This window comes from Eupeodes corollae, chromosome 1 (assembly GCF_945859685.1).
Source record: "Eupeodes corollae chromosome 1, idEupCoro1.1, whole genome shotgun sequence".
NCBI lineage: Eukaryota > Metazoa > Arthropoda > Insecta > Diptera > Syrphidae > Eupeodes > Eupeodes corollae.
Window position 1 is genome coordinate 242,224,894 of NC_079147.1, and position 26,801 is coordinate 242,251,694.

At 31.9% G+C, this 26,801-nt stretch overlaps 1 protein-coding gene across 1 annotated transcript; it reads left to right on the top strand.

The window, feature by feature from the left end:
- Positions 1–380: 380 nt before the first annotated feature.
- Positions 381–14,639, top strand: LOC129940588 (activator of 90 kDa heat shock protein ATPase homolog 1). The gene is made up of 4 exons (XM_056048971.1): positions 381–924; positions 997–1,657; positions 13,766–13,901; positions 13,969–14,639. Exons 1-4 carry the CDS (start codon positions 777–779, stop codon positions 14,110–14,112), a joined length of 1,089 nt encoding a protein of 362 aa, XP_055904946.1. The 5' UTR covers positions 381–776; the 3' UTR covers positions 14,113–14,639.
- The last annotated feature ends 12,162 nt before the right edge of the window (positions 14,640–26,801 follow it).

Sequence of the window (26,801 nt, forward strand, 5' to 3'; positions counted from 1 at the left end):
TGAAATTATCTCTTCAATTTAACGAATGCAAAATCATATTTTAATATAATAGTGTTTAATTTTAAGTGTGAAATATAATTATTATAATCCGTCATGTTTACAACATCAGCTTCTTCACTTTTTCCTGTATACTGAATACAGAGCCTAAGAAATTTCGAACTGTCACATTGTGTTATCAGCCTTACAACTTTTCGTTTGAAAAATGTTCTAAATAAGTACTAAGCTCATCAGAAAGTTCGATAAAAGTCACTTTTGACGTTTGTTTTCTCGAAATTTCTCGTTCCCCCAAACTGACAATTCGAAAAGTTTTTTTTGTTATTTTTGTAATTGTCGACCACTTCCTGAAGCTGTCTAATCGGCAAACTAGAAAGAGATATAAAATAGAATTTCCCATACATTTTACAAGTTTTTGTTGCTAGTTTGTGTGTAATTTATTTTTCCACAAAGTGTGTTGGAAAGAGTTAGAAAAATTCGCTAAAAGCTCAATTTGCTATTTTTCTGTCGACTACCTTTACTTGTACTTGTCAAATGCAAATTTTTCCTAAACTCGCTGCTAGTCGATTGGTTTAGCTTTTCCAGTCTTCCACAAAAGAACGTGATTTTAAATTTTAAAATATATAAAATCAAAAAGATAAAAACGAATTTAAAACAAAATCAATAAAGATTGAGCTCTAAATTGAGTGCAAAAGAAAAACAAACTACAAAGTTTTCTTTGCTAAAAAGAACTTTCATCTTTTAACTCAGAAAAACTTATTTTCAATTCATTTGCATTCATCATGGCCAAATGGGGAGAAGGTGACCCACGTTGGATTGTGGAGGAGCGTCCCGATGCCACTAACGTCAATAACTGGCATTGGACTGAGAAAAACGCCACCGTATGGTCCAAAGAAAGGCTCAAGTCTCTCTTTAGTGATTTGAAAATAGGTAATAGTAAATTCGCTGTGTCATGGTCACAAAATGTACTTATCACGGAAATCCTTCTTTTTTATTTGACAGATCAAAGTGGAATTCAATGTATTATTGATAAAATAGAGGATTGTTCTGGTGAAGCCACCGCGAACAACAGAAAAGGAAAACTCATCTTCTTCTACGAATGGAACATCCTTTTAAAATGGTCTGGACGGTTGCCGGGATCCAAGGAACAATACTCTGGAAAAGCCAAAATTCCAAATCTTTCCGAGGAGTACAATATCAATGAAATCGAAATTACCATCACAATAGACGAATCGAACAACGAGGATGCCGACAGATTGAAACAATTCATGTACAATGTGGGAAGGGATGTTATAAGAAAGCAATTGGACACATATATTAGAGAATTGAAAGAAGAATACTCCAAAGGTCTTATATTGCCTAAGAAAGGTAGTGAAAACGCTACAACACCCAAGTCTGGAGGCCAGGCCAATAAGAGTGCCTTCAATAACTCATCGTCGTCGAATTCTGCCTCAACTAATCAAAAAGTTACTTCGCCCACCTCAAATAAGAACGGAACTGAATCAAATTCCTCTGTTGGCTACAAATTGGATGTGAAAACATTGACAATGAGTGAAGACTTTGAATGCAGTGCATTTGATTTGTATAATGCCCTTACCAAACAGGAGATGGTGACCGCTTTTACACGGGGACCAGTCAAAATTGAAGCAGTTCGCGGAGGAGAGTAAGTAAAGAAAATATTCATTTTGTTTTATTGAGGATTTTCTTGTGTTTGTTTTTATTGTTTTTCCGAGTTTTTATTTTCTTTAAATGAGAATAAATAAACAAAATATTGAGGTATTTAAGTAGTTTCTGGAAAAACATTTGCGGAGAGGCATTTGGCAACAAAGAGAGCATGCGCTAAAGCTAAAGTTGTTGCTATAAAAATAATAACAATCTCAATTATTAATTAATTTTACTTTGAAATTTTACGTAGACTCACATTTTTAATGAAAAGACATGTAATTAGTGAACACTTCAGTTTTGTTGGTTATTCATTTTACGTCACTTTGCCATCGCAGGATTTGGTAACTGAACTGGCAGCAAAGACAATTGTCTATTGTAAAGTTTTGTCCGAGTACATGTCCAGATTTACTCCAATAACAGTTTGAATTTATTTTTAATACTTCGTTTCGACTTTATGGAAGCGTCATTTTGTTTTCTTCCGATTACATAATTGTTTCGTATATAAAATTGGGTGGCGCAACAGTCCGTTGTGAACCAGGGCCTAGTGACTTACAACTCTCAACCATTCCTGTGTGCGAGAACTGTTGTCAGGAATGGAGGGGACCTACAATTTTAGCCGAATCCGAACAGCTAATTTGAGAAAGCACTTTTTCATGACAAGAATTACTCTTGAAGGATTTGTCAATTCCTCGCAAGAGGCAGTACCCGCGAAAATTATTTTTTTTTTAAATTAAGGTGGAACAGGCAGGGATTGAACCCAAGACCCCTTGCATGACAGTCCAACGCACTAACCATCATGCCACGGGTACTACAATTGTTTCGTATAGGTAATGGTTAATTTGTAGGCCTTTAATGTAAGAGGTCTGGGTGTCATTATTGCAAGAACATTTGAATCTTATCTTATAAATAGAAACCAAAAAACTAGAGTGAATAATGCAACATATGAAGCAAAAGCGAACAATTGGGAAGTGCCTCAAGGTCCTGTTTTATTTTAATTCTTTATTTTTTCAATACATAAAGTACTTTCCAATACCGCAGCACGAATTTCCTTCTGTTTTTTTTTTTACAGTTAGGTAGGGGTCTCAATAGAACAAGTTTTAAATATTAGGGCGAGGAAACAACTTTAAGTCATAAAAAAAAATATTTTCTTTTTCGGACTTAACCCTACTTTTTTTGTATTGCATTTTATAAGCCTAAAACAAGTTTTTTTAATTGATAGCACGGCGTAATAACAGCTAGGTATGTAAGGGGGGGCATGCTGCCCCCCTGCTTGGGGTCACTATAGGATTTGGGGTGGGGGCGAGTTTGGGTATATGCAAAGTACTTTTCCATTTGAGCACTAAAATAAAAGAAATTACCAAGAAAAACAAACAAGTATGGCAACACTGAACAAAAAACAGGGAAGAAATGTCAAAATCAACCATTTTTGGGTGTTTTGTATGTAAAAATGTGAACTTTAAAAATTAATTAAAAATAGAAATAAATGTTTCCTCGCTCTAAAATTGCTATAGTTATTATTTATTTGCACATATCTATCGAATAAAAAAAACCGCGAGTCGAAATTCGTGCTGCGGTAATGGAAAGTTGAGCCAAAATATAAAATGAAAAATAAATGAATATAAACTAATATTAACAAAACATCTTTATTTTTAATAAAATCGGTTTAGAAAGAAGAGAAATGTATATACATAGGCTCCTACCACACTCACCGGAGAAAGAGAATGTAAACTTTCACATTTCCAGTTTTTAATTAGCAAATATGAAGATATAAGAAATAACTCCATAATTTAACCTCTCACATCGGATAATGGCTGTTTTTCCACTGTAGTAAATTTTTCACGCCATTTTTTCCGTCAAATTACAAATTAGTTGAGTTGTAGTCAAGACCAGAGAGAAAAAACTAATCGAGAGAGCCAAATCACCTCGTCTCCGTCCCTTCGAAACCTCTTACTCTCATTTTTTATAGCGTGTTGAATTCGTATCGGTGTATACATGTTTTCACCTCGGAAAGCAGAGAAAAAAAAACTTCAGTTGAGACATTTGATATTACTTTCTCTCTCTGGTTTCACAAATTAATTCTGGCAAACAAATTTCGATGGTCAATAAATTACGGTAAACGTTATAATCAAAAATACTCCATTTACCAAGATCGGAATCTTTCGTACGTTTCACTCTCCCAAACCCGTTTGTTTACATTGTTGTATTTGTAATTTTGACAATTAGTCCATGAATAGATGTGAAAACAAACAAAAAAAAAAAAACGATGCCGTGGGCTAGCGACACTTTGCAAAGCAAAAACAAAATGGGGAGGTTAACATTTATTTTCAGGTTTTTCTTTTTACTTTTTTCGATGAAAAAGTCAGTTTTAAGCTTTAATTTTGCAGTCATTTTGTTGATAGCGAACCAATGTACATTTTTGTCTTAAAAAAAGCATTTTCAACATAATTTCATTGTAATTAATTCACTAATTTAGAGTAATCACTACGAAATTCTTTAAATTTCATAACTAACCTCGAATTATTGTATTAAAGATGCGTTCGAAGAACCATCAAATTAAGGGTCCGAGCGCAATTTTTTGTATTGAATTCTAATAAATTTTCGTTAATGAACGGCCCAAATATTTTTTTGCAAGTAATCAAAATCTGTATTAATTTAACTAATCCAAGTGTATTTACAATTTGTTTTTAATGATTTAAGCTTGCAACTATTCTTCAATTCCATTTTGAGTAATAAATATTAAGTTTAAAAAAAAGAATTATAATCGAAAAATACCTTATCCATAACATTCTTGATTGATGGATGCATACATGTGTTTGCTATAAAAAAAAACTTGCATCAAAGGAACACCAATGTTTTAAAAAACTAATCAGAACGATTCTAGCGAACCTGTTGAATAAATGCAGAACAAATAAAATGAAAATTTTAACACATATCACAAAATGAAAACGTGAAAAAGTCGTATGTACAACTCATTTAATAGATCAAATAATTGACATTAATGTTTATTGTTGACGTAAAAAAGTTTTTTGTAGTGAATTCCCACAGCTTAACGCAAAATATAATTTTCATTCATTCCGTATAAATGTTTAGTTACCAAACTTCAAGTTAACTTATTATTGTTTAAAGGGTATGTTTAATAAAAGTGCTGCTTATAATAACAAAATCAATGAGTTACGTATATATTAAAAATGCTTTACACAAAGCAACTTATTTTTAAAACATGGTTACCTCAAATTTGTATTTCAAAATCTAACTACAAACGAAATTCTAACTCTAACATAGTCCCTCAAAAAGAAATTTTCAGTATATTCCTGCAACAAACAAAACTAAAATTTGGTCTTGCAAGTATCGAACTGCTTAAATGATAAAAATACTAATTTAATTGAGAAATCTAAACTAGCTAAAGTTGGCAATGGAACTTCACAAGTATGCTTCTCGTAGCATTGTCTATACAAAGAAATACGGAGGCATCCGCCTATTGTTTCCACCTGAACTTCTAACGTCGCCAAAAAAATGCTCTAAGCCAACTGCACTTGAAAACTTGTCTGTTTTGTCGTTTTACAAAGTATTGTGTTACACTTTTGTCCATTTCCAAATATACTTAACCAGTTGCAGCTCATATTGCGTTCGCAAATAATCTAAGTAAATAAAAACAAGCACTAATAAATCATTTAATACGTATTTGGTCAATCTTATTTTATTTAACAACATTTATTTGGATTGAAAATAAAAAGCTATACAAATCTTCCAATTTAAGACCATGTCAGCACTTCAGATTCTGTTGGTTAGGATTGTTTAGTGTTTGAACGAGGACATAAAACATTCAAAATAAAGCTTTTAGATGTGCCTGCAGACTATAATGAAGCATTTTGATGGGCCGGAACACTAAATGTGAGAATGTGTTTGGTTTTTGCATCATTTCACGCACACTTTCTCACATTTAATGTGTACTTAGCTTGTAGGCAAACCGAAATGTCAGTCTGAGATTCCGATCTTGGTAATGGAGTATTTTTGGTTATAATAACAGTAGATCGTGGTGAATTTGTTTTTCCCTTCTCTTTCTCTGAGTTACAGATAGATGGCACTAACAACCAAACAAAGAAAAGATGTGAAAAAGTGTAACAAGGTTAAGATTTTTAAGACTAGACTTTATTTGTATATATTAACGAGTACATGTTTTTTTTTAATGTATGTTATGTTTATTTCAATAGTAATACCTTAATTAATAACTTAACAACTTTATTATCTAAAATATGATATAATTATTTTACATTGAATTATAAAAGGCGAAAATAATAAGGTTCTACAGTTTACCGCGAATATTTGTATAAAATATCCATATCTAGGCACTACAATTGCGGTATCAATCGCAATTTTCTGGCACTTAGTGTTAACGTAACTTTTATTTGTCATAAATTACTTTTTCAGCTTTTTATACACCAAAAAAATCAATTATGAAATTTGGCTGCGATAATAATTACTTGAACACAGCATTTTCTATGTTTATAGTTTATAGTGCATTTATTTATGAATAGCCTAAAAAGTTTAGCAAACATCTATGAATAAGTCACAATGCACTTCAGAAAAACTGTAGTTAGAAATTTCCCTCCTTCCATGTCGCTATATAGTTGAAAGATAAGATATAAATAGTTAGAACTGGAAAACTTATAAAAATGATGCATAAGACTTAAGTTTTGGTTAAAGAACAAATTTGCAAGAATACAAATATTTTTGTTTTGTACAAACCTACTTTTCGGATTATGTAGTTAAACCTTTAAAACCAACACACTAGCTTAGTGGAAAGCAGTTAGAATAGCTTATCACCTGTTCACAAATTTTATGCAAAGAAAATTGGCAACAGAATTAACAAGTTGACGGTCTTTTTATTTAGTCTCTAATTAAATCACTTATTTTCAGCATTTTGGAAATGTCGGTATCGTAAAGAAAATAAACAACGAGTACACACAAATAAAATAGGAATGTAAAAAAGAGATGAGTATATAAAAATGTTTTTTAATGTTCCTGCGTTGTTTTATTTTAATGATCCATGTTAAAATTCTTTAACTCTCGTTTTCAAAGTTCATGCAACTCTCGCATCGACAAAATTAAGTCGATGAACTCTGAAAATGGAAACAAATCTAAGTTTTTTTTTTGCATTTTTAAACGGTCTGAGCGAAAATTAAACGCATAAACGCAGCTAATAACTATAATAATATAGTTTTAGTTCTTTCAGAGTTTTAAGTTTCTAAGTCCTAATTCTCATTGGACTGTTGCACCACCTAATTTTATTTTACTTACTTAATGATTAAAACTGGCTTCAAATAACTAACTTATATTTGTCTAAATGCGTAATTTAGAATTGTTTCTAAATATTCATTGTTCTTTCACCTAACAAGAGTAATTAATTTCACTTCATATTTGAATAATATTATTCCCAAACGAACACAATGAGAGTACCAAAAAATTGTTCATCCACAATTTTGAATTTTCTTTGAACACCCCTGAACAGCTGACTACATCCGTCATATTTCATAGGTGGACGCCATTTTTCAAATGTGTGGAATATACATATCTTCTTGCATAAGTATTCGTTTCCCACATTTTTTTATATGGAGTTAATACATATGCAAGTTTATGTGCAAATCGCAGCTTGTAGGCAAAAAGAGAGCAACCGTCGAAGTTGGTTCTCTCGTTTAGTTTTTTCTCTCTGGTCATGACAACTCAATTTGAAGACAGCTACAAAAAAAAAATCGTATTATAGGAGACAAATTATTTCAGTTGAGTAGACCAAATACATTGCCTACTTTTAAGTGCTTGTTTTTGTCAAAATCAGCTGTGTAAAGTAAAATACGTAGGTATTTCAAAGTTTTGAATTCAGTCAAAAAATTAAAGGCATTCATAAGGCATAAGAGCATTCGCCAATTGTAATAGAATGACATTTCAATTCAAACAGTAATGCGAAAAAGACACATTATTTGTGCTCACCGACGTTTTGTCTAGATCAGAACAGCACAGTTTCCTGAGAAACGTCAGATCAAGTTAGGACAGTCAGTTAAACGTCAGTTGTCAAAAAAAACTAAACAAATTGCAAATTGTGTGAATTTTTTTCGTTTCTCGCTTATTTTTTTTTTCATTTTTTTGTGTTTTTGCTGTGAAAAATGTTATTAAAAATTATTGAAATGAAAAATCAAGTGATTGCTAAGATAATACTAAATGAAAATGTTAGTGGTTAGTTAGTAGTTTTTTTTTCAATTTATTTTATAATTATTTAATTAAACAAATTGGCAAAATAACCTTATTTTATTTTTTTTAAATCACGAGAAAAAAAACAAAGCACAGCCAAATCAAAATGTAAACAAAAAATAAAATGCACGACTGGGTCGCACGAACTTGCTCCTGTATGCAAAGAGTCTGTTTAAAAAAGTACTTACAATGAGATTTAAAAATATACCTGTAAAATAAGTTTGGCTTCAAAGATATAAATGCCATTTGAGCAGAAACTTTTAGGGCGACCAGATGCCGAGTCGTTGGCGTGGCGTTAGTTTTGAAAGTGGAGAAATTCAACGGGAGCGAGAGAAAAATATTATTCCCATTCCCATAAGCAGCCAGCAGAATAAGGGAGATAATTAATTTTCGACCCAAAAAGTCAACACAATTTCCTTCATTTTATTTGAGTCTATCCTTGTATATGTTTTCACATAAAGAGCTTCAATATGAAGGTTGATGAATTTGTTTTTGTTTTATATATATCAATGCACTTTATATAACAAACAAAATGGCTTAATATTGTATATAATAAGGGGATGAAACAAACTTTTGCATGCCTAAGTCAGCTGTTTAGGATCTTTTACCGATATTTGTTTTTATTTACATTCATAAGCCTGCTTTTACTTGTGTACGATCTTTGTATATGAAAAATGGTTTCTATTAACTATAAAGCTACAATGCGATTCATATAGATTCAACTTGTTCCTTAAAAGCTTTTTTCCTTTAGATAGCTTTATTGTAATTTCATATTAGAAGAACCAGGATTGAAAATAAATAAGATAAGAAAGAGGCAGACCATGAATGTTTAAATTGTAAGGCGATCGCCTATTGGTTGTGTAGTTAGGTAGCAGGTAAATGTCTAAAACGACCATATAATAGTTCACTTGGCGTGCTTAGCTTTATGCAGATAGATTGATAAGAACATGTTTATGATGATAATGAAGGAATGTTATTGGTGGCTAGAAGGTACATACTACATTCCTTCTTTACTACAAGTTTTCAGCGCAAACATGGAGTTATTACGTTCAGTCTATTTTTTTCACTAAAGTTTTAAAAAACAAGCATACGAACAAGTGCAAGAAATTGCTGTTCATGTGTTGTTTACAGTCAGGCTCTTGTGCGTTTTGGATTTTAGTTAAGAAGTGACACGTAAGCAGTAGTTGTAGAAGTTGTACGTAATACCTTTATATATAGGTACAATGTGTATGCGTTGAAAAAGTGATTCTAATAGAAAATACATATACTCTTTCTGGCCAGTTTCTTTAACTTGTAAACTTGTAGGTACTAAGTATTTATTTTTTTATATAGGCGAAGGCCAGTAAATCATGTGTGAAACAACCTTATTCGTAAAGACTAATATTTTAAAATCACATATACAAAGTTACCAAGATAATACTTCTTGATAGACTCTTTAAAATGGATTGTTTACTAAATATATCATATAAATGTGTACCAAATGCATTAATTTGGATGAAAGATAGGAATGTAATTACAATTTTGTCAAAATAATGCGCTCTTTCCGGCTCATGCACAGTTAAAATAATTAAAAAAATAATATTTTATGATTCAAAATTTTACCTGAAAAAGAAGTTTGTCTTCAAAAATTTAAATGCCATTTTATAAATAAAAAAACCGTTGATTTTTCAAATTTTTATTTTGAAAATCGTTAGAGCGGTTTTTTTTTAAATTAATTTTTTATATATAAAATTTTCCAATTTTGTTCTAAAAATATTTTTGGAATGCAGTTGTTTAGCGATTGTAAATATACGTCTTACGTTTGAATTTCGTAAAAAATTGTTGACCCGTTTTTGAGATATAGAGTTTTGAAAAATAAAAAATCAATATTTTTTAAAAAATCCAAACAATTAAAAATTGCATTTTTGTTAATCAAATATTGTTAAGGCAATATAGGAGCTTATTGAGAAAAAAAAATTATTAAAATCAGTTCATAAGTTGCTGAGAAAATTAAAAAACAAAATAACGGTTCTATGAGCGGTACCTTTTCTGAGCAATACAAAAATATGGTTTTTGTATAAAAAGAAGCCAAGTTAAAAAATAAAATTTTAGAGAAAATTTAAAAAAAATCTATCGGTTTGTTTTTGAGAAAATTCGAATTTTCGGTTTTTGACCAAAAAAATTGTATGGGGGCCACTGTTAGTTTTGATCTTAAAAAAAAATGAAAAAAACGCCTAACGCGAATCTGCTCAAAACCTTAACTTCTAAGTTTGAACTCAATCGACCCAATGGTTTAGGCTGTAGGAGCGTGGACAGACAGACAAAACCGACCGGACGGAATCGCGGGACCCACTTTTTTCGACTTCTCTACAATCGTAATATTATGTTTGATTAAAATCTCGAGTTCGAAATTTTGCACGAATGCAAAACTTGCCATATAGTTCCTATATGTCGCAAGTAAAAATGACAACTTCGGATTTGACATTTTTCACGAGTCTGTTCTAACCTGATCTGACTTAAAAGCAGGAACAGAAAATCCTGTTCTAAACTGTTCTAGGTTTGTCAATGAACAGGAAAGTAGAACAGTTCAGCATAGAAAAAACGTCAATGAACAGCAAAAAGCTGTACTTTTCTGTCTAGAACAGTATAGCACAGCGTCAGTGAACTGAAGACAGCTATTCTCTTATTTTTTGGGCGACTCGCGAGTGATAATACGGCCCTAAGTAATTTTCTTCTGTAGAAAAAAAGCTCTTTTTAAAGTGTAAGGGTCTGATTTAATGGAGTATTGTGCAGGTGCCTATGAAGTGATAAATGTTCGTAGACAGCAAAGAGTACAGTAATGCAAATAGAACAGTAATGATTTATATAATCCCTGTGAGATCTGTTATTTATCTTAAGCAATTCAGTATGGTTTTTAAATATTAAACTCATCTCATTAAGCGTCAATTAATTTCGAAAATAAATTAGGCTCTGCCAAATAAAGATTATGTTAGTTGTATATTGTTCTAGAGATCGACTCTTTTTGAAAGAGTTTTAAAAATAAAATGTCTATCACTGATACAATTATAGAATTCATATTTTCATAAAGCAAAGACATTCAGGGCTAAATTCAGTGTCTAGTTATATTTAGCTGCCAATTTTTGTCAAATTTTGAGCGGAGCACAGTGGCCCGTTTATGCAAAACTGCTTACAATATTAATATTTTTGAGTGAGTCTATAATGCAAAACTTTTTAGTTAACTGGATTCACAAATACTTGGAGCTCGATCGAAAAAACTATTCAATTTGGGTTATTGGTGTGGTGTGCCTTATAGAGCAGGCTGTTGAAAATTTTGTATGATGTTATATTTTTTTCTTAACTTTGAATGTAAAAACTAGGAAAAGGGCTTCGAAACTCTTTTTCGTTCTTGTTTTCATAATATGCTTTGCCATTATTTAAATCGATAATTTAAAAAAATATATATTTTTTAATTGTTTAATTTAATATCTTTGGAAACACTACTTTTTGTACACTTTTTCTACTTCAAATTGTATAAAAAAAGGTTCAACGAGTGGTGCTAAGATCTCAACTGATTCAGAATCCTTATATATTTCTTAACATAAATCCAAAAGATCAACTGTGCTTCGAACTGAACTAGGAAGATTTGAATTTATGAAGTCAGTCATTTGTTCCCCTCGTTTCCCTCCATGGAAAATTCTATGGAAGTACGATTTCTCTGTTTTCTATGTGGTGGGTTTAAAAAAGATGATTTTTGAAAAATTTTAATCATTTTTGTTTTATGTTGATTACCTGAGATTTTCAAAAGTCTAAAAACAATTTTTTTTTTTAATCCTGTAATAAAATTTTAAATAATGCATTTGTTCATTATGTTCCAATATGTTAAAGAGACTAGTGACATCATAAATACCACAGCCAATAATATTAAAAGTCAAATAGCAGATATTCAACCAACAGTATATAAACTTAAAGAGGAAACAACTATAACTGTGAATCACGAGTTCTTTTTAACTATGATAGACGGAAAAGTATTAAACAAATTAACGGAAACAAAGTCTACGCGGTCATGTCCGATATGCAAAAGGATACAAAAGAAATTCAATAGAGATGTATCAATTCAGGAAGAAGATAATTACGAACATAGAACATAGAGGAGAAGGTACTGATAAATCGATTGGCAGAAAAAAGAAGAAAACAAGAGATCCAAAGGCGTTTTCGCGATGAGCTTGGCCTTGATGTGGATAAACCAAAGCAAGGGTTTGGAAACACTAGTGACGGAAACACAGCAAGAAGATTTTTTGAAAAGTCAGATGCAACCGCTCGAATAACTGGAATTAATGAAGAAGTTATAATGAGGGTCAAAATAATATTGAAAGTTTTGAATCAGAGAAGTAGTAAATGCAGTTAAATTTGGGCAGTTTACTAAGAAAACGGCAGAGCTTTTAGAACTAAAATATCCTGAAAAACTACTCACAGCTACTCTACACAAAATATTGTTTCATAGTCAAAATATCATTGAATATTAATCACTACCACTTGGAGAACTGTCAGAAGAACCCCAGGAATGCAAAAATAAAGACAACATAAAAACATCGATATCAGAATACGTGTAAAGTTTCTAGGATTTGGCAGAATGAGGCCCTTTTTAACATGGTTGCAACCTCTTCGGATCCACTTATTTCTTCCTTAAGGCATGTGAAAAGCCTAAAAGAACGATACTCTCCAGAAATTATAAGTTTATTACACATTTCCCGCACTAGTTTTCAAGAAATTTAGTGTTTATATATTAATTTGTTTTGTCTTATTTCTCTTTCCAGTATTTGACTTTTGATTTATCATCAAAATACATTATATACTCTCGATTTTATTTGACCATATACAGATTTACAGCCATTTCTATCATAAATTGTTTCAAACATATTCTGCCATTTGAAAACTAATATTAAGACCTTAGGGCAAATAAATAGAATTTTGATTGATATAACTTATGAATGACCAACAAAATAGGAGACAGTTGAGGGCCTCCAGAAATAAAAATGACTTTTTAGGGCGTTTGAATATCGAGCTCAAGACAAATTTCAGTCCACAAATGTGATGAAAAAAATCACATTTTATTTTAAGCTTTCTCACGAGTTGAGACGTAGCAAAAGACTCTAAAAAAATGGACCAATAAATTACTCCACCAACAGCAAAGGTTGTTGAAGGAAAATTAACTAAGATTCAGTATAATCTTATTAGAGAATTTATAAGAAAGCATAAACTAAATTTCGATAAATCAGCTGTCGTCCTTCGCATTGAACAGTACGGCTCGTAGTTCAAGGGCACCAAGTGAAATGCAGTTTTGCTTTTAGGTTGATAGTTTTTATTCTTTCTTTTTTCATTTTCAATTCCATGTATTAAAAATTCCGAATTTCTTTCATTTATGCCCTTCTTTCCCCACATTTTTAGTATACTCCTAGGAAAGTTAGGACTTTCTTGTTTTATCATGTTAAAGATCTTCTCAAAAACTATCCTAAACAAAAAAAAAGAAAAATAATTTTTTAAGTCATAAGCCACCTTTTCAATGAGAGCATTTTTTTCCTATGACAGAAATTTATATGTCTATAATTTTTTTAAATGGTTTTTGAATGATAAGTTAAAAAAGAAAACATAGTCAAATATTCATTATACAATTTTTCCGAATTCATTAAGTTGTTAGCTATAACTGGCCTCTTAATGGTCAATAAGTACCGTATTGCTAAATGATAACCTCCCTTCTGTAGAAGATCAATTCCTTGTAGAAATTGACAATGTTCCCTTACTTCCGAACTCAAGAAAATTTTCCTTTACTTTTTCTTATTAAAGTTTAATGATAATAATATAATTTTTGTTTTGTATTTTATCAAAGATTTGCGCTTTTTGGAGGAAACATTCAAGGAAAATTCGAAGAGTTGGTTCCTGAAAAGAAGATAACTCAATCGTGGAGGCTTAAATCCTGGCCTTCTGGCCATTACTCGAGTGTAACAATAGAACTTGAACAAATGGTAAGAAAAAATAAAACTATTTTAATATTTTTAACACAATTCTAAATATCATAATTTTCTACTTAAGCGTGATCATACCCAAATGAAACTTAAACAATCTGGTATCCCGTCTGCTGAATACGACACAACTGAAACGAATTGGAAACGATACTATTGGCACAGTATCAGGCAAACCTTTGGATTTGGACCAATGCTAGGGAATGGATTATAAATTTCTTTTGATAAATAATTAAAATTAAAAAAAATACTGACCCAAAGTTCAGATTCACAATAAATAAAATTAAAACAAAACAACCGTAGCAGAATCTTAAGTTAGTTCTTTACAAATAAAAAAAAACACAAGTTTTATTTTATTTTCATTTAACGAAAACAAATAAGCGCATAATTAAATTATTCTTAAAGCATTCGAGGCGCCTATTTAAACAAAAACAAACAAAGAAAAACATAAATAAAAGCAATGTTAGTTCAAAAAGATTATTATAAATAAACAATGCTTTAAGCTAGCAAGCCGAACACAATGATTATTATTATTTAATTTTAATTATCACGTTTCATATTCATGTTTTTTTTTCTTTTTTATAAATTTTTGAATGTGTATTAAGAAACAAAATAAAATGGAAATAATATTAAAATACATTTTTCTTTAATGCAAATCGAATTTGAACATTATGAAACAAAAATTTACAATGTATACATTTTAATAAATGTTGATTAAAAGATCATTCAATGAAATTGGTATGATTAGTCTTTTTTTTTATTAAACACAGTCCACTTCAATTTGTCCTATATTCAAACAAAGGACAAGCGGAGGCTAATTAATTAGTTGGATGGTTAATTAAGTGTCATGGGATGGTAAGGAAAGTAATTATTGGTCTTGGAGAACAAAAATTATTATAAAACAGCACTAAGAATACTTTTTTAAATTACAGACGTGTGGAATTGAAAACAAAATACGATGAAATTGCAACGAAAAGAAAAGCGAATACTTTATAAGAAATGCAGTAAAAAGCGTTTCCTTAAATGCCTTCAGGTGTTGGGTGTTTCAAAAGTTATGTCTCTGATGACTAAATTCATCTTATAGCATCGGATAAAATACCTATCATTAGTAAAATAAAAGACTAGAAGTAGGAAATTATCAAAAAGCGTAATCGTTGCAACGCGTTTATGTATGTGTTACAATAGGCTTTTTTATACTTCCTTTCCTACACTTACCCATTTCGGCTCCAAGGCAATTTGGTTCGGTGAATTTATGTTTTTTACTTATACAAATGTTTTTCGAATTATTTTCTTTTTCAAAAATTTGAAAATCGCCATGAGACTTGACAAAATCTCCTAGGAGTTTTTCTTTTAAATGTCTCTCTTTCTTTTTAAGCACAGAAAGATCAGAGCGCTTTTTTAAGCACAACTGAGAGTGAAAAAGACACAGCTAATAGCTTATGGAGCCTTTTTCGTACTTCGTTGTTCATAATCATAGTAGTTCTATGTTGCGGATATCTTCATTTTGGTATCGTTTTTTTGCCTCGGGTTTTGTTATTCTTGATTCAATTGTTAGCAGGAGAGTATTCTTACGTACATAGCATGGTTTAAGGGTAGCCAAGTGATCACATGAAGTAAACAGCATTTTTGCGTTGAAGAGGGAGGTCTTAGATCTATTACAGACGCATTTTAAAAAAAATCGACGATTATGAATGTTCAAAATTGAACATAAGACTAAAATACAAATTTGATGCAGGTTTTGAAAAAGATATACGTTTTTAATACGGAGTATTTGTAAAATTGCGATTGCCAAAAACGATTGCATAATCGCGTATTTGTAAAATTACGAGAATCATAAAAAAACGATACTCGTATTTTTATTTACGAGTGCCTTCAAGCACTCGTTCAGCTTTTTTTTTCGTTTCGTTTTTTCATCTTCCGTCATTGCAAATGATATAAACTTTAGACACAGAATATTTTCTATTTTTGGCAATATTTTTGCTAGAGTGACCGATAAAGTTGGTTGTGCCATACTAACAAGGTAATCATGTCCGGTTCCTCTTTGATATCTACCCTCTGCCAGAAACCGAAGTGTTGCAGCTAATTTCAATACATTTGGTAGGTATGTACATATGTAGAATTAAAACTTGGAATGTGTGGATCAATCTCATCAAATACATACATATTTAAACGCTTCCTTGTTGAGACGAAAAAATTGCTTGCACCTTGAAAATATTTTAGGAATTTACTTAAAGACAGCATGAACAAAAGGATTTTCATTTACTTACCTACTTGGAACCTGAAAGGCTTATTGGGTCGGATGAATCTCTTAAGAGTACCCTCGTTACACGCATTTCTCCTTCGGATTCATTTCAGATTCATCTTCGCTTTCAAGAAAGCAATTGCAATAAAAAAACATTTTACCGAACTCAATTGACATTTATAAATATGTAGGTGTGAAGTTAATTGCGTTTGAAAAAAATACCATTTTTTATTTTTAGCTGGCAACTTTTTCTTGGTTCCATTTTCGTTTCTCATAATCGCTCTACGCCATGAGTTTCGTTTTTCTGGGTTTCGTTTTTTCTGCCGTTCGTTTCGTATTTCATAATAAGGGCCCAGGGTCCAACAAAAAAACCTCCAGTATTTTTAGACGTTTATATTTAAAGCTATTTATAGATAAATAATAATGTTTAAAACTAAGTTTCTATTTTATTTAATGTAAAATGGCGTAGTATTTAATTTAAAATATTCAATACAATTTTTCTTTTAAATTGTTTATTTATTTGCCATTGACTTTTAAAATATGTGAGATCTTTTTTGCGGACCCATCTTTTTGCCTGACCCTGTATTTTAAACCGACCATAAAAGGTAGGAATATCTAGGGCCCGATTATGAGGTCCGCGGCGAATCGTTTTCAATTCGACCTTTCAGAGCCGACTCGCGTAGTATTCTTTATCAATGAATTCGCGTCGAAGCGAAAATAGTTCTTGCTATATTCCAGTGATTTGACACTTTTGGTTTGACAGCTTTCCAAAAATTTTGTTTTGTTTTGATTGAATTTTTGAAACTTGCGGTATTTTATTCAATAAATAATATTATTAAATTTAAAAAATAAAATCACCTCACATTTTTATATAATTACAATCAAGAAAGAATCCACAATATCGAACATTAAAAAATAATAAACACTTTCGCCTGAGAATCCGCCAAAAAAAAGCTATCGGGTTTCAACTCGGCAACAAACATTAAGACAATTTAAATTCGCCTCCGGATTCGTTAATTGGTCGAATTCAAAACGAATTTGTGGGTCATGTAAAGACTACAACAAGTTTTTCAAATACATGTTGAAAATGGGTATTTCAAAAGTTTAAACAGATAGACAGTTAAAATCGAATTTCGTATCCAAAATCATTACTAAAAAAAATAATTCCAAAACTTGCTTGTAAAAACCATGAATTTTTTCTCAAGACTTCATAACAGACTCAAATAAAGACTCTTAAATAATAACATTTTACAGAAACGAACTTATGAAGATCCTCAACAAATTTAAATTGTACAATCATAAGACCACGGTTGAACTAGGTTGTGTTTTACCTAAGCCATTAAAACACCGTTCTTAAAGACAGCACTTAAAAGAGAAGATAAGAACAACTTAATTATTTAAAACGTTATTGTTTTGTTTCTGGTAGGGGTAGACAAAAAAAATAATTTTGCCAACTAGTGAACTATAATAAATATGACGGTATTTTTGAACCAACGAACGAGAAAGGAAGTTGTTCTTTTACTATGTCTTCACAAAATAAATTAGGTTGCTCAGCAGTTAATTAAAAACTAGGGCCTAGTGAATTACAACGCTCAACTATTTCTGTATGCGAGTAATGTTTTCAGAGATAGAGGGGACCTACAGTTCTAAGCCGAATTCGAACGGGTAATTTGAGAAAGCACTTTCCATGACCAGAATTACTCTGTATTTGTCAAATTCTCGCAAGGGGCAGTACCCGTGCGAAAAAACTTTAGATGATACAGGCACTGATTGAATCCAAGACCCTTGGCATGACTGTCCTACGCACTAACCATCACCCCTCGGTTCTTTGGTTCCCTTAAATACCAAAATCACATCTACAGGGTCTTTCTTTTGCACTTATTATCTTACAATTTAATCAAAACAAAATCTGTGCAAGATATCATTAAGATTTCATATTCATCTGGCCGTTAGAAAAATATTCGTTCGAAAATGGCCTTATCGCTGAAGTTGATTTTTCGATTAAAATAATTGGTGGCGTTTTAACAGCTTTAAAGGCCCTTCTGCACGGCCTTGTCTATGCTCTTTAACCTTCAGCTCGTTGGTCAGTAAAATTTGTCAATTTAAAATGATTTTGGAAAAAAACATAAGTTCGATCTCTCCTAAGGAATAAATTAAAAGTATAAATTGACTGAATGGAAATGTATGGATTTATTTGTAAATCAAATTGAAAATGTTGACATTTCTAGACGTTGAATCTAAATAAGAAATGTTTAGACAGATGTCTCTGCGTTTCGTACATACGTTCGAGATACCTTTTTTTGATGGCTGCTGACGGAACAGTTGGCTTTTTGTAATATTCTTTTTACATATAAAATAAAACTTTCAATAAATGCTAGTAAATTTAATAAAAATTGGGTTTCGGCAAAAATTGTTGGGAATAAAAACAGATATTAAAATCAAACTTGTTTTATGCAATGCCAAAATTGTTGTTATCTTTTAGGTAACTTTTTTTTAGAAAATCCAAACATTGAAACATTTTTTTTTACAAAAAACAAAAAAAAACTTCAAAAACAACTAACAACTGTCAACAAATGGAATTCGACTCAAGCATCTTAAGCACAAGAAAATACATACAGTGTTGGCCAAAACATTGGCTGCGTTCAATCTCAGACAGATAGGGTATCCGGATACCTTTTTGTTAATGTTTTACGTGTAAAATAATAGCTTATCAAAACGGCCGAGATGTCAAAAAAGGAATCCAAATGTATCCAAGAATTTCTGGGGTATGTAGGTATCTGACAGAATAGCTGATTCAACACATGGTTGAATTTCGAGAAGGCGATGAAAAAGCTATTTGCCTCCGAATTTTAGAAGGTAATTATGATTTATTTTTTTAAACTTCAAAATTGACATATTTTGTTCCCGTTCCGTCCTAGGAAAAAATACCAAATTTTTCTGGCAAAATTTCGGAATTTCATGCATTTTTTCCTAAAAATTTTCTGGCTTTTTTCTATTTACAAAAATGGAAGCTCAAGCAGTTGCAGATTCAAACGAAAATTACAAATGTCCGGGAAATCGAAGCAGACACTTTGCAAGTATACATTAAGTAAAAATATTTTGTTCTTTTCTATTTTGTTAAATAAATTGTTACAAATAAAAGAAAATTATTGAAAACTTTAGTAATTTTTTGCGTGGCAGCCACCCCGTAACCGCGCCGGCCCGCACCGCGCCCGCAACGCCATGGCCGCGCCACGCCCGCGACCATCAACCCGCGGGTGCATGTCAGGGGCTGTTTTTTTCCTGTTGTGATAAAATGTCTACAATATTGACCAAGTAGCGACTTTTAAAATGCAAAACATTTTCTGTTTTTTTTTTTTTGCTATTAGGAAATTAGGCCAGAATATATCAATTGGTTTTCTGGCCTAATTTCCATTTTGGTTTCTGGTTTTTTTCCATTTCTGTCTGGCACAATTTCCAATGTTTCTGGCTTATTTTCCATACAAAATTCTGCTTTTTTTCCCAATTTGAAGCAGAAAACATTTTCTGTCGTTTTTTCCAAAAAAAAGATTCTGGCGTAATTTCTTCTGGCGTAATTTCCGGGAGCCAACATAAGCTTATGTCAAAAACAAAACGAAAATTCACTTAAGTTTGTGAAATTACTGCGGATAGCCACTATGCAATTTTGCTCACGTATCTACATGTCAGATTTTACTTATGCTGGGATCGCTCTCGCTTAAGTTTGCTTAAGTTAACGAAACTGAGAAAAGTTGAACGAAACGGAGCTAGACTCCATTATGTTCACTCGTATTGAGATTCTTTGTATTCGCACGTTTACTTATGCGAGCATATGCTAGCTTATGCCTATTATAGTTGGGCCTTTAGTGCGTTGGACTGTCATGCAAGGGGTCTTGGGTTAAATCCCTGCCTGTGCCACCTTAATTTAAAAAATTCGGATTCGGCATATAAAATTGTAGGTCCCTGCAATCTCTGACAAAATTACTTGCACACAGGAATGGTTGAAAGTTGTAAGACACTAGGCCCTGGTTCTTCATGGACTGTTGCGCCACCTAGTTTATTTTATTAATTTATAAACAGCTGAAAGTTGTTTTTATTTTTTGACAGCTATTTGAATACAGCTTTCCAACTCGTTCAACAAGGTATCTAAAACTCCACATATCCAAGATACCCTATCCAATACGAGATTGAACGCAGTCATTAGGAACTAAAACTACCTTCATCTTTATGTCGTTCAAATTTTAATAACTTAAGCAAATCATTTTGAATTTTTTGTTCGCAAACAGTGACGAATTCTCAATTTATAATTACCCTTTTTTAACAAACAAAATAAGAGTGGTATAATTTTGAGTTTAAGTTGAGCGCAAACAATTTATTCGTTGCAGTGTGGATGGTATGTGGAAGGCGAATAGTGTTTGACAGTTCTTAGCAACCACACTGCAATTAGTTACTACCAATTTTTTTTTTACAAAATTGTCTTGTTTTAGAAAACAAAATGCAAATTTTATTATCCTAACATAAGTGTTAATTGGTTCTCATAATTTAAATGTGTTTTTGTTTAAAATTGACTTTTTGAAATTCTAAAATTACGTTTGTTAGTCCATTCGTTCATTCATTGTTCGCTCTCATGTAGAAGGCCCTTTAGAAAATGGAGAAACGTACTCTTTTCGGACGAGTCCAAACTCAATTCAAGGGTTCCGATCGTTTTCGTCGTGTTCGCAGACCAGCCAAAAATCTAAATCCACGTTACACTAAAGCTACAACGAAACTCGGAGGAAGTTACGTAATATGGTGGGGATGCTTTTCAGGGCACTAGTACTGGGACTGGGACCGATTCACCCAGTAGATGTTACAATGGATCGTTTTACCGTGACATTTTGCAAACTATAATGCTGCCACACGCTGAAGATCGGTTGCCTCTGAAATCGATATTTCGGCAGGATAACGAACCAAGCTCACCATAATATGGTTAAGACATGGTTTCAAGAAAACCAGGGGACATTCCGTAAAACGATTATCGTCAAATGATAGCGATTTGACGATAGTATCACATGTAAGACGATAATCTTCAAAGTGATATTGCCAAAACGGTAGCGTTTGCACGAAGCTAAAAGTATCGTCTGTCATAGACTTCCAAATACTTAATTAGCTAATTGAAATAAAAATGTTTCGGTGTAATTGAGTTATGTTACAAAGTGAAAATGAAAACTCGGAAAAAAAAAATAAAATCAATACGGTTATGGAGATAAATCAGACCCTCTATCTCTTCCAACCTACATATATGTAACCATGTTTTTTTTTTCTCAATTGTAAAATAATCTAAACCATTATAGTTGTGTTCAATGATTTTCAAAAGAGGTCTTTATAATTTCAATAATATCAGATAAATCACTTAGATGTTGAAATTATAGGTACATCTTCGCCGGAAAAAAATAAAAACAGTAACAATAAACACCACAAAATAGTTAGTAAGTTTGGTAAAAAGCAAATTGTTTTAAATTTTCACAACTTCCCATAGCAAAACCAAGTTTAATAACATTTTCAAGTTATCGAACAAGCATTAGTTTCGTTAAGTTAATTTTGACATTTCAGTTATCTTATACTAAAAACGATAGAAGAGACGATAGTGAGAAAGTTACGTGAAGCAAATTATTGACGATAACGTTAATGACAATAGTTTTGAAAATTACGGAATGATTCTGTAGATTGACTTGTTACAATGGCTGGCACAGTCCTCAGATTAATTGCAAAAATAAAAACGATATGTTTGATGAAATTAAATTGGCTTGGGAAAGGAACCCAAAAGATCACTACAAGCAATTTAATTGACTCCATGCCTCGAAGATGTACTGAAGTGATGAAAAACAAGGGGTTTGCTGTCAAACACTAGCAATATTTTAGTAAGTCTTAAAAAAAAAAATGTACTATTTTTTAAAAATTGCTTTTGTTTTTACCAGCCTATTATTGAACTTATTGTGCTATATTTAATGAACTATTAACTAAAACTATTCTATTTTATTTTCCACTAGAAACTGTATTTATTTATTTAAATTTTAAGACCAAAAATATACAATAATTGAATTCTAAATTTGTTTTTGAATCATTTAATAATCGAGGAAAATAAAGTTGCTATGGTCAACACTGTCTATTACCCGTGTTTTGTTGGAAAATCTATCCATAGTATAGTAGGATTTTACAGGAATAACAAAAACAATATCCGCAGTATGAATACTACCGATAAAAGTTAAGGTAAAATCTTACTACGGATGGGTTTTTGACATTTATACGAGTATCGAATGGATCTTACGTGATTTCGTTTTCAAATGTTGAAGCGATTGATATTGAATTTGTATCTCGATGGCTGTGTTCGTTGAGTAGTTGTGCATTTGAAATCATGTATGTTTTCTATTGGGAATTATTGTTGATATTATTTAGTTTTGTTAATGAAAATGGACTAACTGGGCTTATTTTGCAAGAGAAAACAATAGCAAAGATAATTAAGTTTTGCTATGTTTCCACCAAAGGTATAAACCTCAGTTTAGATTAAATAAATCTTTTTTCACCGCACAAGAAGATTTTAAAATGATTAAGTTTGACAGCACTTTCTAAAATGCAAATAGTATTTCGATGTTTTCGATGTGTGAAGTGCACGTAAGATAGTTTGATTCGTTTTTAACAGTGAAGAACTGATTAGTTCAGCACCATATAAGAATACCTACTCCATGTCCATTTTGTTTCTTGTAATTGTATTAAAATAAAAGTACATATTTTGTTCGCAAGCATGCAAATAAACAGACCATATTGCATTATCTGTAAAACCAACTCCTTTGACTCGACACTGATCCCCGACATTAGTCGATTTGAATAAGGCTCATTTCAACTTGATTCAGGTATATAAAGAATTGAGGCAAGCCTCAAGCTCGCTTCAACACCACATGTTAATTTAGTAGTCTGCGAACAAACCCCCTCCTTGAAGCAATTGTTAAATTAACTTTTTTTATCTCAATCTCAATTTCCAGATGTTTTCTTACTATTTCTTCTTGAAAATTGGTGATTTTATTAGTTTTAGTTAAGTTAAAGTTTAACTTTTGATTTTTACAAAACTTTATTCTATGTGTGTGTTTTTTTATTATTATTCTGACAGATCTTCTTTCAGTTGTACCAATTTTTAAATACAAAAATCTGGCTACTGCCATGTTGGCTATTTCTCACTGTACTTTATATGGAATTCCAAAAAAAAACGCACTTAAAGTTGCTTTTCTTTTGGCCAACACTGTATATTGACTTTAAATTTGTATCTTACAAGAACTGTTGTTTTTAATATTTTGTAAAACGTTTAGAAATATCGACGGACGACTACCACGAATGGGAAGTTATCAATGGTTATACCATCCGGGCATTCAAATTTTATGTTCATATTTTGACTTTTTAAATAAATATGAATCATTCAAAATGGAAACATCAATTAACTTTTAGTTCTTAAAGTGTTAATCCAATTGTCGTTCACTAAGGCGTATGTGGAACATAAACACTTCTACTTCTTCAAAGAAGGCTAAAAAAGAAGCACTTTATCAATTAATTGAAATAAAAATAATGTTAAAAAAAAGAAAAAATACTTGATCCATTCAAGTAAAGTACCTACCCAAGTATCTTATACATTATAAGATCTCCTTAAAGTGAATTCAAAAGAAAGATACTCTCCATACAACTAACTAAAACTAATCTTAACACTATCAATCTTATACAAAAAAAGGCTCCATTTGAAACAATTTCGACACAAGTACCTCCACTTTCACAAAGAACAAATCATAAACTTTCAATCACAATATAACAACTCACAATCATCAAAGTCCATTCAACTTGAATACGTTGAAAGAACGAAAAAATCAACAACAAAAATAAAACAGAAAAAACACAACACAACAACCGTTTCCACAATATTTATGAAAAAGAAATCTCTGCCCATTCAAAACTCATATTGTACAGAGTTCAGCTTCAAAGGAATACAGAATTCCAGAACACAGAACTAAATATCAAGCCATCAGGCTATTGCGCAAATATAAATTATTTTCCAAGCGTAGTAAATCACATTCTATGAATGGACCTATGGAAAACACCACACTATTTACACCTGAAGGAGTCTGATGTTGGTTCCGTCCCAAATATACCTTCCTTCCTTACATACCTCTTCCACTATACACAATAACAAGAATATATCAATCTAATATAACCTATCATATTTCAACGTGTAGTACATCAACCTGCAAGGCATGATGATGCCAAATCAATCTACTTCTGCATAAGAAACAAAACAAAAAATGATTGCCTAGGAGAAGAAAACTCGTGTTGTGATAAAGAATATTATTATTCAACTTCAAGTTAACTGTAATTGAAAACAACTGATAAATATTCCAATATTCGATATCTTCACAAAACACAAAGACAGAAAGAGAGTGAGCGCGAGGCACTCTTCCAAACACCACAAGCTAAAACGTTCTATTTTCCAGCTTCCGATTTCTCAGAATGATTTTGCTCCCCTCTGTAGCAACCTTTAATTTGGCAGAAATAGAGAAGATTGTGGAACGCGCACACTTTCAAGAACCTACCTAGTTCATACGGCGCACGCCTGACGCGCCCGAAAACAGGCTACAATGTAGATTCAAAAATTTCCCTAAAACTATACATTTTATTAATTTAGTTTTTATTTATATACAAATTTTAAAATAATTTAAAAAATCCAAAGATATATTTTTAAATTCAATTCGTTATCCTTTTATCTTTACATTAAACAAATATACTAAAAACACGAACCCCGCTGTATACATGTTCTTGGTACATTTCTGTAAGTTAGTAGGTCAACATACAACATACATTTAGGATGAGCAACCCCCATTGTGTGGGGGAGCAGCAATATCTATGTCAGTGTCCTTCATTCCCTTCCACATTAGAGCTGTCCTTTTTTTTTTGTTGTTTAAGGTTTGCTCTAGCGATACGTTTACCTACATCCATTCCGTTGTGTGGAATGTTGACTGAAGGGTAAATGGCGCCCAACCACGGCCATCACCAACCCACTCGCTCATAAGGAAGCTTAGTCGTATCGTAGCTGTAGCTCCATTGAAGAGCACACACAAATCCATCCCCGAATACTTGGGAACAGAGAGAGAGAGAGAAAAAAGTGAGAGACGCATCCTTCCAATTCCAATCTACCATATTTCCATGCGAATATAATATGTTGTGTATGCCTGCTGAACATTTCTGCGATGCTCTAAGAGCAAGGATCTCTGTTATCCTTGTTGTTTGTATTCAGTGTTCAGTCCCGGACGAGAATCTGCATCGAAAGCTCCTCACTCGCTACGGATCTTATCACCGCGATATTGGAAAATAGAAAATAGAAATTCAGTGTTTTTTTGAGCTAAAATAATAAAAAGAATCCTGAATATCCTGCACAATACAGTATACCAGTGAAAATAGTGAAACAATCCTAAAAGTATACAACTGATTATATAAAAAATACGGTTTCTTTGTAACACTTTCAACTAAATAAAATTATGTTATAACGGAAAAATTATTAAAAAAAGGATACATCTTGTGTGTTGGGATAAGGATTGTAAGGATACGAAAATTGATGAAGGAAAAAAACCTGTTTCTCTATTTGATTGATGCAAAGTGAATTATGTGAAGTGGGCGTGCTAATATTTGTGTATGTAGCCAAAGCGAGTTCTTACCGATTTTTCATTAAAAAATAAGTCTGAAAAAATTACGAGCAAAATAAAAAATATCTATGCAAAGTTTTCGGAAAATTAATATATCCTTCAATTCGAAGGATATAGAGAGGTTGAGTGCATGTAGTGTGAAGTGAAATTTATAGTTTTATTCAAAAGGGAAAAAGTGTTTTTAAAATTTGCATCCCTTTTGCATCAAAAAAGTAATATTGTAAAAATTAAACCCTGAAACAGTTAAGGATAGCGATATAGCGAAAAAAGGACTCTCCCAAGGAATAGAACATAGAGACACACGGGCAATATAGAATCAAAAAAAAAAGAAAAGAAAGAAGAGACAAAGGATATCACCACCAATACATACCGTTATCATTGGTATATGGTGTATTATAGTCGCGCGGAGACGACGACGACGACGACGACAAAGCAACGAGCAAGAAGTAAGTGGACCAGCAGAAGCAGAGGATATACCACATTCCTGGAATCCTTTTGTAGCATCTCTCATTTGTTTATAGCGCGCCATGCCGCACAACCCCGCGCCTCATCGTACCGCTTGCATACTGAGTTTAAGTTGGATTTGTATGGGTGTTTTTTTTTGAGATGAGACTGGAATTTAAATATGTATTTGGATTATTATTGTTGTGTTTTTTGTTTTGTTTGTTTGTGTGCGGTGGCGGCGCGGCGGTGGTGCTGCTGGTAACTCTTGTCCCTCTAAAATATCGTTTACTCCATTTTAGCCTGGTGACAAGTGTTTACAGCATATTTGCAAAATACTTAGGTACAGGATTTTGTTTTTTTGTTTGAGAACTAATTTCGTTAGAGCATTGTTCTTTTCCGCTGTGTGATTTTAAGGATATTTTTTGAAGTTTTGTTTTCTTAAAGTGGAAACAAAAAACAAAACAAATAAACAAACGTATAAATTTGTGGAAATTCAAAAGGATTAAG

Excerpts from the sequence above, each read along its gene's own strand:
- LOC129940588 (XM_056048971.1), top strand. The coding sequence starts at position 777 with ATGGCCAAATGGGGAGAAGGTGACCCACGTTGGATTGTGGAGGAGCGT. Across the intron at positions 925-996 it reads CTTTAGTGATTTGAAAATAG|ATCAAAGTGGAATTCAATGT; the intron begins GTAATAGTAAAT and ends TTTATTTGACAG. Across the intron at positions 1,658-13,765 it reads GAAGCAGTTCGCGGAGGAGA|ATTTGCGCTTTTTGGAGGAA; the intron begins GTAAGTAAAGAA and ends ATTTTATCAAAG.